This window comes from Protopterus annectens, chromosome 10.part0 (assembly GCF_019279795.1).
Source record: "Protopterus annectens isolate FY-2018-M chromosome 10.part0, PAN1.0, whole genome shotgun sequence".
NCBI lineage: Eukaryota > Metazoa > Chordata > Ceratodontiformes > Protopteridae > Protopterus > Protopterus annectens.
The window spans coordinates 964,840,918-964,857,547 of NC_056744.1; the positions used below are offsets into that span (position 1 = coordinate 964,840,918).

General features: G+C 40.0%; 1 protein-coding gene across 1 annotated transcript in view; it reads left to right on the forward strand.

Moving 5' to 3' along the window:
* The window catches only part of LOC122813421 (neurogenic locus notch homolog protein 2-like), a 1,182,542-nt gene extending 1,167,820 nt beyond the window's left edge, over window positions 1-14,722 (forward strand). Inside the window, exons 33-34 of the mRNA XM_044085736.1 lie at window positions 4,738-4,835; window positions 8,391-14,722. Of these exons, the coding sequence (XP_043941671.1) occupies window positions 4,738-4,835; window positions 8,391-9,761 (1,469 nt within the window). The 3' untranslated portion in view covers window positions 9,762-14,722. The remainder of the gene's footprint in view (window positions 1-4,737; window positions 4,836-8,390) is intronic.
* Window positions 14,723-16,630: the final 1,908 nt, after the last annotated feature.

Genomic DNA, 16,630 nt, shown 5'->3' on the forward strand with positions numbered 1-16,630 from the left:
TGAGCTGATACCCAAAGGTCCAGATAAAATTTTATCTCCGCCTGTGGATCGCTTGTATTGGACTAAGGGCATTCCAGTGGATGCTATGGTTGTGGCAGCAGCTACCAAAAAGGAGCTGGCTGAGCAAAGCTCTGCTGTCCATCCGCCAAACAGGGAGTCCAGAGGAATGGACAGATTTGGTAAGCATGGTTATGCCTCATCCACTTTCTCGCTGAGAGCGTTTATTCACCTGGCACACTTTACTCGCCTATAGAGAAACCTGGTTCAGAAACTCTCTGATTCTTTGGCTGAGACCATGTAGCCAGAGGACTTCCAGAAGGTATCTCCAAGACTGGATACTCTGTCTTCCCTCTCCAACTCATCCATGAGGTTTACCTCCCATTCTGCAAAGAACTCCTGATGGGCTGCCAGCACAGACATTGTTGTCCACAGACATGCCTGGATGCAGCTTTGCGTTTTTACAGAACCATTCAAGGCATCATTTGTCAGTGCTCCCTTTAATGGTTCCTCTTTGTTTGGACAAACTCTAAAGGACATACTAACCAACAGCAAGACCTTATCTGCCATGGGGATCAAGTTTTCTACTCCTACCTTTTCCAGGAATCAAAGAAGAGGCAAGAAGACCTGGTTCTGTAAGTCCCAAGGGTCCTTTCTTGATCAACATGGGGAGTCCTTCTCCAGAGGCAGAGGAGGGGACTTCTGTGGGAGATGCTACCCCAGGGGCAGGGGGGGGTCCACAAAGCCAGGACTTCAGGGAACCCTTTTCTGGCAAGCCTTATCAGCTCTCCTGAAGCATTGCGTAACTGCTCAGCCCTGGAGGCAGTCAGGGGTCATTTTTCTCTTCACTCAGGTGCCTGCACCCAATTAGCAAACAGTGCTTGGGTGCGAAGCATAATGTCCAGAGGCCACTACATTCCCTTTTCAAATCCTCCACCAAAGAGACAAAAGAAATTCCCCAATGTTCCACCTAGTCAGAGGGAGTTGCCAGTAGTACAGGTTCAGAAATTACTGCAGAAAAGAGTAGTCTAAGAGGTCCCAACCGAACAAAGAGGGTCCAGAACTTACTCCCGCTTCTTTTTCATGCAAAAGAAGACAGGAGGCCTGAAACCTATTTTGGATCTAAGCAAGCTGAACTTGTACATGAAGATGGCAATGGCCCGGATGGTTACAGTACAGTCCATCCTTTTGTTACTGAGGAAGGATGATCGTTTGTGCTCTGTGGACTTACAGGATGTGTACTGTCACATCAGAATAGACAGAAGCTCTAGGAGTCATCTGCACTTCAGTCTGGGAGCCAGTCATTACCAGTTCAGCGCCCTGCCCTTTGGACTAACCACAACCCCCAGGGTGTTTACCAAATGCATGGCAGTGGTCACAGTTCATCTAAGACTGCAAGGGTTTCGGGTGTTTCCGTATCTGGATGACTGGCTTCTAACTGCCCCGACCATGTGTCAGCTTATTCAAGTCAGGGACTACCAGGTATCGAATATCCAATTCCCTGGACATCACCATAAACCTAGCAAAGTCTAGTTCAGACATTGGAGTTTATTGGGGCTGTCTTGAACACGTCAACTCAAATAGCTTCCTTGCCTCTACATCGGATAAAATCTTTGAGGTATCAACTACAGGCTACACTAACCCTTCCATCAGCTCCTGTGCAGAGAGGCCAGGAGAGACTGGGAATGGGCGATTTCTTCACACCACTTTCTTTTCGCAGCCCACATACTGGGGAAGTCCAGGATACTGGAAGACAAGTTCAGCAGGTCCATTCTGACTCCTCACGAGTGGTCCCTCAATCAGTCAGTGGCATATCTGATTTTCAGCCATTGGGGCTGTCCTTGCTGCAACCTTTTTGCCCCCCCTCTAAACAACAAATGCAGCAGGTACTTTGCTCTGATCTTCTCTTCAGGGGATTCCCCAAAGGATGCTCTAGTCCATGATTGGCCCTCCAGTCTCCTTTATGCTCTACCATTGATCCCAAAGTTTCAGCAGAAAGCAAAACAGTTGAAGAGCTCAGTAATCCTCATTGACCCTTGTTAGCCTCATCAGATTTGGTTCCCCTTCCTTTGGTCTCATCTGAAATATCCTCCATGGATACTGGAACCCAGTCCAGACCTTCTGTCATATCCATTGCTAGGTCAGCACCGGGATCCAGCCACTCTCAAATGGACCACATGGTTTCTCCAGTTCCGATGATTATTAAGGGGCCAGGCTTTCTTCCCTGGTTAGAGATATAATATTAGCTTCCCAGAAAGCTTCTACCAAAAAAATGGAAAAGATTTGCCATTTCGACTTCTAAGGAGGACATTGATCCTTATTCAGCCTCCATCTCAACGATCCTTGCTTTCCTTACCTCTCTGTTTAAAGAAGGGTCTAGTTTTGCTATGATAAAACTTCAGTTGGCATCTATATCCAATTTCCATACTGGTCTTTCTTCGGGTACTATTGCTTCTTCCAAACTATGCAAGGCTTTCATGAATTTTTCTGCTGAGACTCCCTATTAAAGATCCTACTCCCCCGTGTGATCTCATGGTAATTCTCCAAGGACTGACTGAGAAGCCTTTCAAACCAACTAATGACTGTGACATTAAATTCTTGTCCTGCAAAACTATCTTTTTGGTAGCCATCACCTCAGCTAGAAGGATTTCTGAACTGCAGACCCTCTCTTCTAAGCCACCGTATATTATCTTTCATAAAGACAGTGTTTACCTCCATATTAACACCTCTTTTATGCCTAAAGTGGCTACTGAGTCAAATATTAACCAGACCATTCAGCTACCAGTTTTCTTTCCAAATTACTCCAACAAGGGTGAATATTTGTTGCATTTGCTGGATGTGCATAGGCAGCTATTTTTTTTTTTTCATAGGTCCAAACAATTCAGAAAATCCAACCAGTTGTTTGTCTCTTTCGCACCAAATCGCCTAGGACAAGTGGTAACAAAAGTGACTCTTACAAAATGGATAACAGCTTGCATAGTTTTAATTTATGACATAAATGGTCTGAAGCCACCCATTTTTCATAAACCCCACTCATCAAGATCCGTAACCACATCATCTGCCTTCGATTTTAGGGCTTCATTGATGACATTTGTGCAGCAGCCACTTGGTCCAAACCCCATACCTTTGTAAGTCATTAAAAATTGGACATTGTCTCCAGAAATAGGGCTTATTTTGGTTTGACAGTGCTTCGACACACCCTTCCTTGAGGCCACCCAGGAGTTTATGTAGCTGGAGACTCTGCCCCATAAGTGAGTCAGAATAAAACGGTCAACATCAAATTTTTAAGTTATGTACTTACCATAACTTGGCATCTGTGTTGTCCAGTTTCATTCTGACTCACCTTCTCTCCCAACTGTCCCCCAACCTATTTTCCTGGAAGACCTGCGGAGCCTTTCTTTTGGAGCAGTTGTTCCTGGTTGAGCCCTTGGTTTCTTTCTTACTGCTTTGTTCTTCTCTTATTACTGTGTAGGCAGCAAACTTGATCTGAGAGAGGTGTGGATAGTTTGGGGCATTATGGATAGAGGGAGAAGCTCGAGAGTGGAATGTGTATAAAGTGGCTGAGCTAGATCCATGGGGTCGGATCAGAGACCTATACGTGAGTAAGAATGAAACTGAACGACACAGATGCCAAGTTATGGTAACTACAGAACTTAACATTAAACTAGAAAGGGGGAATGTAAAATTAAACCTTTTTAGTGACCTTTTAAAAACAAATGCTGTGCTATTTTTATGTTTTGTTTGTATTTTGGCTCTTCGCAGCTGAACATCAGCTGGTATTAGCTCTTCTCCTCAGTCACGGGATATACCTTGCCTACCATAGCCTTACCTTGGTCCTATCTGATTCATGTCCATGACCAGTGAATAAATCAAGTACCCTGGTCCAGCATCATATTGCTGCCAGAAAATTTTCTTTTCTTTCTTTTTTTTTTTTTAATGCCATAACCTTTCCCATCCCTCCATTTCCACCTTTATACTCGTCCATGGGGTGGCAGTGTAATGGGGACATGCTGGCATGTCTTCCTACCTCTGTGGTCACTCAGTCCATGTCCCCCACCTATTCCCAGTTAGGGCCACTTCCCCCATGCATTCCTACCTTCCACCAGGTTTCAGATGTGAGATGCGCACAAGTATACACCCTGTCCCCCAGGATGGGCATGCCATTCTTCACCAACAATTCCTCAGGTGCCTGGGCCTTTAATCTAGCCCAGGTCACCTGGGCCATAGTGTTGGCTGTGTCCCTCTATACCATAGCAGCCGAGGTGTTAGACATTAGAAAGGAGCTACCTAGATGTGTATATTGAGGGTCATATGAAGTAACCTTATTTAAATTGTATTTGTAAAATGGGTTTACTACAAGTGCTTGCATGCTAGTTACTTAAATACTTAGGCTTCTCAGCATCCGACCCTATGAAACTGTGTAGTCCCAAATAAATAGTTATTGTAATAGTTATTTGAGACTAGTAAAGGGCTGTCAGTGGTTATGAGGTCAAAGAGGGAGTGGTTATTCGTTTTTAGACTTGGACCTGTACAAGTTGCTGTAAGTTATACTTAGTGATGAGTTCTGTTATGCCATCGTGGATTGGATTTAACATATAAATGTTAAAGTCCTCAGTAAGTAGGAGGTTGTATACTTTTGTTTTGGTGGATCTAATACTTTGTAAAAATTGAATTCTAAAGTTTGCTTTTGTTTAGATTCTTATAAAAATGTTAATATATGACTGAATTTATATCTCCTAGGAAAATCTGCACTTCACTGGGCAGCAGCAGTTAACAACACTGAAGCAACAATCGTGCTGTTGAGAAATGGTGCAAACCGTGATATGCAAGACAACAAGGTAAGTTGAGGCTGTGACCATTAAACTGGCAATACGATATGATAAAATATTGCTTACCTCTGGGTTACCACCTCCGGTAGATTGCAATACACAAACTGCTGGACCTGGCAGGTTTGGTATGGAGTTGTGTAGGAGTTAATGAGCTAACTGGGGGGGGTTCAAAGACTTCCATCCTTTTGGAACTAAATCATTTACTTGCTGTAATCTTGTATCATGGTTTCCTGCTGACCACAGATAGCAAAGAAGCTGGCATAGAAAATGTATGGAGAAGAAGGATACTCTGCCTTTTAACACATGGACACATGACTGTAAGTCCAAGGGGCAGAGGTCCTACTGGATGCCAGTTAATGCACAGCTGCCACTCTGGTAGATGGGATAAGGAAGACTGCAGTGTAAGCCAAGTGAACATCTTGTAGCTAGGAGTGTAGAGACTGAAGTACTTAAGAGGTAATATTTGATTTCTTCCCTATTACTGCTAAAGCAGAATAAAAAGCCATGTATGTATTAAAAGCCCCAGTGGCCTAATGGATAAGGCATTAGCATCCTAAGCCTGGAATTGTGGGTTGGAGTCCCATCTGGTGTAATATAATCTTGATACAACTAGAGATTTTATAAAACTGTAAGTAAATTAATCCCCAACTAATATACCCCGCCACATAACCTGTAGCTACCTCTTTACTACCATACCGCCCCAAATACGCATCCAAGGAACTCTTGAGACAAAACTGGGTTGGGTTGCACAGCTAGGCTTTTAAAGACCCTGGTGTCATTAGTCTGGTATAAACATGTGAACCTATGAACTGAGTCATGCTTACTGTTGTTTAAAGTTAAATCATTTGTAGGCTGAATGTACACTCTTGCAGGTCACTCCCTACTTAGATTTTAATGTCATTTGTACCTTACCCATAAATTCTCAAAAGTTTCAACAGTTGTGAAAAAAGGGTTAGCCCCTAGCAGCACCAGATATAAGACAAGATAAAACATCAGATTGCTTATATTTATTGTGCTTTCCAAAAAGGAAACTCAACATTTAAAATATTTTTTTTCACTCTTGTGAGGGCATATTCATTTAGAAATGAACAAGGAAAACAGGTAGAGTCTTACAAACAATGAAAAATAAAAGGCAGCTGTTGCAAGACAAAAGCGACGCTTGGTAGATGGTAAATCCTTTATAAGCAGAAAACTCCAAATCCAGAAAAAATACAGACAATGTTCATCCAAGATAAAGCAGTGCAAGCAAACACGGCAGTATTAAGCGCTTTCGTCTGGTAAATGACTTCCTCAGAATACAAAATACTGCAATTAGCACCTGTTTAAATACATTGCTTACCCAATCACAAATAACTGACATCATTTCCCCCATTAACAAGGCTGCAAATACTTAATACAAGCCAAATATAAAACAATAATACATGTAAAAAGTTTAAAACATCCCTAAACAGTGTATATGACTAAATAAAAAACATAGATTTTAATTTCAACAGAGAAGATAAAGAAATTCTATAATTTAACCCAGGAGCATGATAAGCATCAAGCCTAATTTGCCATTTGAGTTCTACAAACTCCAAATACTCATTCAAGGGTCCCCCATGAGGTCCCAGATCTACCTGTTCCAATATAAAGAACAGGAAGGAATGGGTAGGTTCACTAACCAAATGTTTATGTAATGCATTCTTTACATTTTTATTTCTGATATCATATAAATGTTGATAAATCCTTAACCTTAGGGCATTCTTAGTTTTACCTACATAGAAACCTGCACAGAATCCACACAAGGCCAAATACACAACCCCTTTAGTGTAACAGTACATCCTTTTTGAACTGGAAATATATCCAACATTTTTTAGCTTAATTTTTTCTCTGTCCATAACATAAGGGCATTGGGCACACCTCCAACACTTAAAAGTGCCACCATTGTGGGTGTCAAATTTTTGCCTTTCAAATAGTTCTTTAAGGGAAGTGTCTCTTTTGTAAACCACTTGCGGTTCAATCCCAAATTTCCCTGATAATTCAGGGTCAACATCAAATATTTTCCAATATTTGGAAATAATGTTTTTAATGTCATAAAAATTGGATGTGTAAGTAAGAGTAAGCACCCGTCCAAAATTTAAAGGTTTACAGTCATTATGGCTTTTGGTGGACACCTGCCCTAGTAGTGCAAGAAAATGACCATTCATTCTTTTAGTCTTAACTTCATTAAAAATATCTATGACAAAGGTTTCAGGGTACCCCCTCTTACAAAACATGTTTTTTAATATTTCACATTCACTAAGAAAATCCACAAAATCAGACACCATTCTGGCCAGTCTTACATATTGGCCCTTAACTAGGGCTTTTTTCTGGTGCAATGGGTGTGCACTTGTATAATGCAATAGTGAATTTAAATAGGTAGGTTTCCTATATAGTTGTGAAACAAAACAATTGTGTTCAAAGTCTTTCTTGATGGTAACATCTAAGTAATTAATCAGTTCTACATTGCTATTCATAGTAAACTTAAGAAAACTTGTAGTTCCATTAATATAGGTGTAGAACCTCTTCAGGTCGTCCTCACTATCTTTCCAGATCAGGACTATATCATCTAGGTATCGCCCATACAATACCCATGAAGTCCTAAATTCCGAGTTGGTAACAAACAGGTCCTCCCATTGTGCCAAAACAATGTTGGCAAACACTGGAGCACAGCATGCACCCATTGCAACACCCTGTTTTTGCTTAAAAAGATGCCCTTCAAAGGTCACAAAATTATTCTCTAATATTATTTCCATACATGTTCGTAAAGTCAGAATGGTGTTATGATTAAGTGTTGAATTGGCACATAAATAGTCATAAAACCATTCAAGGCCAATTTGATGTGGAATAACTGAAAAGAGATCGCAAACATCAATAGTGACTAATATGTTACTATCAAAAAACATGTCCTGTTTAACTTTAGTAAGAAAGGAAGCCTTGTTAATGGGAGAAATTATGTCAGTTATTTATGATTGGGTAAGCAATGTATTTAAACAGGTGCTAATTGCTGTATTTTGTATTCTGAGGAAGTCATCTACCAGACGAAAGCGCTTAATACTGCTGTGTTTGCTTGCACTGCTTTATCTTGGATGAACATTGTCTGTATTTTTTCTGGATTTGGAGTTTTCTGCTTATAAAGGATTTACCATCTACCAAGTGTCACTTTTGTCTTGCAACAGCTGCCTTTTATTTTTCATTTAGAAATGAAACATTGCTGGTAAAATTGCACACAGAATATGTATCTTGTAGTGCATGTTGCTTATTGTAGATATGTTGCTGTTGCCTTTACAAGGTATCCAAACCAATGTCATGGTTGTGTTTCATCTGTAGAAGTTTTTTTATGCTTTATCATGTAGAGGCTTGGCAGTATGTTCTTTCTCTTGAGTCTGTATTCAGTCCAGTGTATTTTAGATATGATTTGAGCATTAATTGAACTTATGTTTGTTGCAGGATTTTGTTGACCTTTTCAAGTTCTTAAAAGGATATTCTTTAGTGAGACTGTATATGCTTGGAAATGCTAACTGTACCTTTTTCTTTTGTCCACAGGAGGAGACTCCTTTGTTTCTTGCAGCACGTGAAGGTAGCTATGAAGCAGCCAAATTGCTATTGGATCACTTTGCTAATCGTGATATAACTGATCACATGGACCGTCTCCCCCGGGATATTGCACAAGACCGCATGCATCATGACATTGTGCGTCTTTTAGATGAGTACAACGTGGTGAGGAGCCCCCCTGGTCACAACAACATGATGATGGGCTCATCTGTTGTTCCTGCCATGTGTGCTAACAGCAAGTCTTTTAACAGTAACAAACAGACTCAGCAGGGTAAAAAAGCCAGACGATCTGGTGCGAAGAGCACTCTACCGGGAAGCTTTCCAAACCTTGCTAAAGATGCCAAAGATAACAAAGCCCGAAAGAAAAAAAACATAGGGAATGGGAAAGGCCATCTCTCAGAAAGTTCAGTTACGCTTTCTCCTGTTGACTCTCTGGAGTCTCCACACACATATATTTCTGATACAACATCTCCATCCCTGATGACCTCACCTGGAACACTGCATCAGTCTCCACCAAATTCTCAGCACATTGGAGCAAGCATGAACCCTCAGCATGCCATGTCACTTTCTAGTCTCAGTGAAATTCAGGGCCACAGCCGAGGTGCAACAGTTGTCCTTCCATCAGTCAGTCAAATGCTACAGCACCACAACATGCAGAATCGTACTGGGCTGGTCACCATGCAAACAGATTGGATGAACCAGCTTAGAATGACAGAACCTACTTACAACCCCTTGTTTGGGGTAATGCATCAGGTGTCAAGCTCACACCCAAATATTTCCCAACAGAGCAGCATGCTTCAGCCCAACATGATGGCACCATCTCAAGTAACTATGTCTAGGGAGCCACTGCCATCAATTATGACCTTCCAGATGATGCCGAGTGCTAGTACACAACACTTGCTGAAGCCACAGCAAAATATCCAAGGTGGACAACCACAGATGAAAGCAGAGAGCACCCAGAACCCATCTGCAATGGTGAATAACACATACCAGATGTCCAGCATAGGACGGACACTGAATGGCTCAGCTCCCACTCCAGGGGTACCACAGATAGAGGGGCAGTCAACCCCTACTGCTCTTCCTTTGTATCACCGGCTGCCTAGCTCTGTAGACAAATATCCAACCCCACCTTCACAACACAGTTATAATTCAACCAGTCATGGTACACCAAATCATGGACTGCACTTGCAGGGAGAACACCCTTACCTAACCCCCTCTCCTGAGTCCCCTGACCAGTGGTCCAGCTGTTCACCACACTCTGCATCTGACTGGTCAGACGTGACAACCAGCCCAGCTCCTAATGGTCAAAAGCCTAGTCACATTCCAGAGCAACAGAGAAGCAATATGCAGATATATGCGTGAAGCATGGATGGAATTAGAAGACAGCATCATCTTTCTGAAAACAGCCTTCCTCAGCAGGAATAAAAAAAAACAAACATATGACAGTGAACAAATGAAGGAGCAAGAGAGGAAAATACATAAATACATAAATGAAGTATGACAATTCTTTTGAGTTGTGTCAATTTTCCCTGCTGTTCATGAAGCACTGAAAGTCTTACTTGCAGTGATCACTGAACTCTGTAGACACAGCTTTAGCAAAGTTGTTGTTTTGAAGAATATTTGTTAAAACTTTCTACTGCAACTTCAGAGGCGGAAACTAAACCACTATCCTCACCATGACTGTGAAGTTCAGGATATTCTCCAATTCTGAGTTGTCTTGCCTTGTCTCACCTCTAGATATATTTGTTCAACTTTATTTCCCAGATATTGTGTACAATCTCTTTGTCTGTACAGTTCAACAGTGAATCCCACACATGTAAAGACATAAAATTTAGCTTTCCTTTCTGTATGGAGCAATCTGTTAAAAAATGAGCATGCTGTATGGTTTCAGTATTAATTTTAAAACGGTGATGGCATTGGCATTTACATAAAAAGTACAGAGTTTTTGTGGGCATCCTGACAAGGTTATACAGAAGAACTGGATAATGTTTTTTACTTTAAAGGCTACTTTTTGCATATGTCTGTCCCCTGATGGTACTTGACTACATAGTTGATATTTTCAGAAGTCCTTTCCTGTGTACAGAGGCCTTTGTTCTAATTTGTGAGGTGTCCTTGCACCACTGTTTACATTCTTTACAAATGAAGTCTGGGAGAACATTACTCATAGAAACAAAACATTTTGCACTAAAACTGACAGCTGGTTATTGTCTGAACAGTGCTTTTAACTCTGTAAGACTGCATCAGATGCCTGGGATGGGGTGAAGAAGCCTTAAAAAGTTTTAAAAGCCCAAAGGGCTTTTCCAGTTGTCTTCATTTTTGAGCATCTTCATATCTTCCTCATAAAAGTTGGAGAACAAGAAAGACCATGCCATTTTTACCTGTAATTTCTAGTGTGCCTTAAGTTGACATTTCTCTTGCTAGAGAGGGTTTTTAAAGAAATATGAGAAAAAAGATTGAAACACAGTGTTAAAATCCCAGAAGGTTCACTGGGATTGTGATCACTCTTGTTTATATATTTTAAGCTGCCTTAAGAAACACGTTGAAGATTTTTGTGTGTCCTGTCTAGATAGGTAGCGAACTGTGTTGATGTTTTTCCTCATGTATTTACCTTATTGGTGTATTGTTTAATTAAGGTATGTTCCACTTAGTTTAACATTTTTTCTTGCCTCATAAAATATTTCTTATTATGATAAAGTATATTTTCCATACTGTATTTTTAGCCTGAATACTTTCTATAAGCTATGCTGTTTGCTTTATACAAACAGTGGTCTTTGGACTGCGTGGGAACATTTTACAGTGGTCTCCTATGTTCCGTGGTTGTAATAGTAATCCATTTGAAAACTCATCAGTAAAATGAGTGCCATTAGCCCAGAGAACTGCAGCTTACCTGCAGGGTTTCGCTCAATTTCTATTGTGTGTGAAAATGTATAAATACATATTTTTTTCTTGTTGTCCAAGCATGTTTAGTGATTTTGTGGATTGATTTGACTAGCTTCCAGGCCTGTTTATAGTGCAGTTTTGAAATCTGTCTGTTCTTTTCAAGGGACATTACAGAGCAGTTACTCTCTAGACTGATCTCAAATCAAATGGTAACCTATGTCTGTTCATGGGTTACTGTAGAAGACAATGGAATGAGTGTATTCTTTAATCCCCCACACCCGCTGTGCTTTTTTGCACTCTTTTGCTGAAGTATAAAGTTGGCAAGTGCATAAAACAATTATAGCCTTTCTGCAGTAGTAGCCAAAAGCTTGGAAGTAAGTCATATCAACCTGTTAGTTTACTTTACTGTAGTTTAAAAATTATAAAAGAAGCTTTTTCCCCCCCTCAGTTATCAGATATGAGTCGATTACAGTGATGATTTATAACTATTGCTGATGTCTTTTCCTCTTTAGAAAGTGAAGCTGTTTTGCTCTTTTTAACAGTTATATGGTTTAAACTTTAGTCTGGCATGATGCTGCATCAAGCAACCGACACAGACCATTTAAAAAAATATATATCATATTTACTTTAGCAAATCAGATATACGTTGTGCAATCCTTGTGTTGACATTATCTGCTTTTTATTTCCTTCAGAATGGGAGCAATAGAAAGCGGGAAAGCATTTTCCATTTGAGTTTTCCTTTAGTTGTTGGAGAAGTAGTAGCTTAGGAAATGTAGTCAATGGAGGAGAACCAAATTACAGATATTATTAAATTGTGTGCTGTATTAGTCATAAAATATTCAGAAGTAAACATTTCCTTGTCCGAGTTATACTATAACTGTATAATACTCATAAGAGGTGTTGCAACAATGCAGAATGAACTATGCCAGTACTGTCTGAGATCAGCAAGAAGGTAACTTGTAACTGTACACTTGAAGTTGTCGTTATCACCATTGTGTATCGTGTGAATTTACTGAAAGCCTGCTAAAGATGGAAAATTTAGAGCAAGTGGGGGCTTTGGACAAGTTTGATAATTTCATTTCTGCCTTTCATTTGATGTGCCTTCAGACTATGCATTTGGCCTAAGGAGACAGACCTGCAGCTTTGCTGCAAATACTACATTCCATGTTATAATTCAGATTAGTGAATATAAGTCAATGCATGTGGAAAAAAAATTTAAGGCAGAACCGCATTTTTTTGCAGAGTGAAAGAAAGGCCAGCAGTGTCCAAGGGCTGAAAATGGTCAATTGCGATTCCAGAGAAAAAGCTGCCAGACAATCTGAAGAGACTTTTCAATCAGAGCTTAATAAGAAATGAATGTGAATTGCTAAGTGCATTTTTCTTCCTTGTGTCCTTCGTGTACCTTAGAATTTAAATTTCTCAAGTTTTTAATATTTGCTAACTTACTATTTAGCTTCATGTGTTGCTTGCTGTTAGCAGTCTGCAGTTTAATTTTTGTTTTATAGTATTGTCTCTGTTAGTAGCAGGAGCAGTGGAATTGGTGAAGTCCTGCACAGATCTAGAAGATGAAGCTTATGGGATATGGGTGCAGAGGGGACAGTATGTCAAGTTTTGTGTAACTCTGGAAAAGGCAGTATTTGCTAAAGAGATTACTGATCAAATTTGTAAGCAGTCAAGTCTGAGTGAACAATTAAAACTTGATGAGCAAAGGAGTTCATTTAAAGGTTAACTACATTTGAAATACCTCTGTGTGTAACACAGTTGCCATTTTTCTAGCACTGTGTTGTATTATACTGTATTAATTTCAGTGCACCAGAAGACCACAGGAAAAGTCCAGCAGTGATGTACTGTACTGATGAATAGGAGGACACAGTTACCTTTCATTTCCTTATGAAGTCCAGTCTAGCTGTCTGCTTTGTGACATCTCAAGTTTGCTCATGTTGGGTGGGAAGGGCTTGAAAATACAGATGGGCAGTATCACATACCTTAAAGCTGAAGCAAGGCTGCTGAATTCTACCCCAAATTCTAGGTCTCAGTCCGATTGCACATTTTGAGTTGGGCCTTACTATGGGATGTACAATGAATGGAAAGGAAAGTGAAGATAAGAAAAATAATATACCTTGTTAATGAAAGTAAAAGGGTTCAAACTAACCATCAGCTGTTTGGCAGTGCAGGTGATATTACTATATACACATGGTTCATATGCAGTGAGTAGCTATAACAGAGTAAGAAGTACAGAATAAAATACAGAAGAAATTATGCTTCCTTGCTAAAACTTTCCTGTTGTATTTTTAAAGTTTCATTTCATGTTTCTAAGTATCACTGCCTGAAAATCACTAGTTGTTTATTTGTATGTATATTGTTATAATGAGTTAGTGTGTTCTACTTTTCTGTGACAAGCACATGAACTTTTATTCCATCAGTAGCACTGCATGGTTAAGGATGCAGTAGTATCCCTGTAAAATCACTTTTATGTAGAAGAATCTCCATTTTGAGAAAAGGAAACGTTTCTCAATGCTTAACAGTCAATATCCCATCCTTCACTCACTAGGCCTGTGGCACAGAAGCAGGAATTACGTCATGCACTTAATAAATCGACAAGTTTTTACAGCTCAGGCCAGGAAGCCTTTGTCTGTTAATAAGAACACAAATGTCTAGGTCGTTAGTGTCTTTGCAGCAAATTTGCACAGGCTTCCAAGTTGTTGCAGGAGTAGTAAGTCTATCTTTAAAACTTTTCACTTTAACACTTTTTCAAATTGATCACTGCAGGGCTTTTCCTTGAACTCTGATACTGCAGGCCGTGGTCTACTGAACCTGGGCATGACACAGTTTCGTTATGTGCGACTCTTAGCCTTGGCCTGTGTTATGCTGAAGCATGTTACTTCCCATGTGGCATTTGAAACTCCTCTCTTAGTTGCATTGTGACCAGTTCAGCTGTGTTTGGCCTACACCATAGTACAAGAAAGGAGTAAATTTACGGCATTCCATTGTCTTGACTTACCCAATACCCTACACTTGTATTCCATCTGAGTTACCATTTGTGAAATAGTTTTTGTAATACTGTTTACTAATGTATCATTTGGAGTGCATTTCCTGTTTTCAGATAATGAGGTACAATACATTAAGAGTTCTGAGGTCATGAACTAAATAATGGGAGTCGGGCTGTGTGGAATGCAGAACATTGGTGTCAGAACCTTGGTGGCACAGTCTTTGTAAATAAGAATTTGTTGTAAAACAGTTATGTTTCTGTTTATTTTTTTCTTTATATGTGTATACTAAAGAAAATCTTTGTTATATGAAGTACTTAAGTTCTGTTTTTCATGTTACATCAGAAGGGACATACATATTTTTACTTTTATAAACTATGATATTAAAGTAGTTTACTTGATTTATACGAAAATATTTTATCATTTATATATGATTAATAAAATGTAAACAAACAATAATGGTGCTTGTTTGTTTTATTCTGGCCAAAAATGGGTTTTTACCCCTATAAATCCCTATTAGTTTAACTCCGTTAGTCTCCTTCTTTGAAATGCCCCCCCCGAAACTACAATGCTTATATTTCAGAGAGAAGGAAAAGGGCACACAAGTACTAAAGCTGTTGATGTTGCATGTGGTATTTTACATTTGATTTTGTTACCTTTGTATACTTGTGGCATAACTGCTACCTGCTTTTTTACACCAGCTGATCAGGAATCTAAAAGTTCGTACAGGGGATTGAGGCCATGAGCTATTAACAGGCTATTTTCTGTTGTATACGATTTGATTTCTTCAGCCTTCTTTTGCTTACTTTGTGACCTTGAGCAAGTCAGTTAACCAGACAGTGCTTTATGGCAATTGGTAATTCAGGATAGGCTCCTTGATAGTCGCAAGGACTGCATGCCTAATAACAACCTATGAACCTGTCTGGCTATGTTAATTTCTCTTCTCCCTCCCCTGTATGTATGTCTTTATTTTCATTAAAAATTGCTTTTAGCAGAATGGTTTGTGAAACCTATTCCTGTTCTGTACTGTGTAGTATTTCTTTACCAGTGCATCGAGTACCTGCTGTAACCCTCTTAAATCCTGTAGCTGGCGTAACCCATTATATCTGTATGCTGTTTGTTCTGTACCTGTGCTGTACTTTGGTATAGCATCACTCCATCCTGTAGCATGATTATAGGATCGTAGGAAATGCAAGGCAACTGAGTCACAAGACCGTTTACACGTTGTCAATACCCACCTTCATGCTGTGCACCCCTTAAGAAGGGCAAAGCAGGCCAGTCCCAGACAAAAAATAAAAACTGTGGGTAAACATCCAGGTTTAATTTAAAAGATGCTAGGGTTTCATTTTGTTTAACTTGCAGGAGAAGTTTGTTTGAGAGGTGGGGTGAGTGCCTGGTAATACATTTGCCTATCCAGCTCATTTTATTTAAGTGCTGAGTGGACAGTTAAGTCTCTAGCACTGGTATTAATGGATCTGGTTGAGTTATGGAGATACAGGAGATCAGGGAGGATGGAGTCCCTGATATGGAATATTACCACAAAAGAGCTATAAACTGAGAAAAAGAGTAGTGCTTCAAGACTGTCTTGGTACCTCCAAGATCAGTCATGGAGGACCATGCTTTCTGTTTCAGCTTGATCATCTCGTTTACTCTTGCTAACTGTAAGAGGTCCTGCAAAGCTGCATGTAACTGCCATGAATGGTATTCTCTGGGCATTTTTAGGCAAAAAATAAAAGGAAGTTTGCTTGGTCTGGCCTGTTCTCATCCTGGACCTAGGCATCCTTTGGGTGTAAAAAGTGAGAGAGCGTAAGGATAAAAAGTAGAATAAAGGAGAGGCATACACAGTACATGGATAAAAAGGAAAATGCTAAGGATCAGTAAAAAGACCTTCAGGATCCCTAAAATATGGCCTGCACACCTGGCACTCACCATGCACCTGGATCTGGTGTCAATCCCAGTATCTCCTCCTCCTCCTCACTGCTTTTGGTTCCTGGGCCTATCACTACTCCCAACAGCATGATACATTTCCATTATGAGGATTACTGCAGCAGTATAATTTTTTATACATGTAAATGAACTGCATGTGGATATCCACCCTTCTTGCCAAATTTCTAGAGTTTTTGGTTGCCACCAGAATGGAACTGGTCCCCTTACCTTGCTGGAAACATCAGCATAACATTTGGCTATAAAAGGGAGAGTATTCCATTCCATCTTTAGTCCCCCCCACCGCAATAAGCTTTCAGTTGCTTGCCTTATAAAAGTTCATCGGTCTCTTCCAGGTTGTTTTGAAGACTGATAAGTACTCCCCAGCCTGGGCCATTTTTTGTTTTATTGTTGATCATTAAAGCTATTGTTTTTGATTGT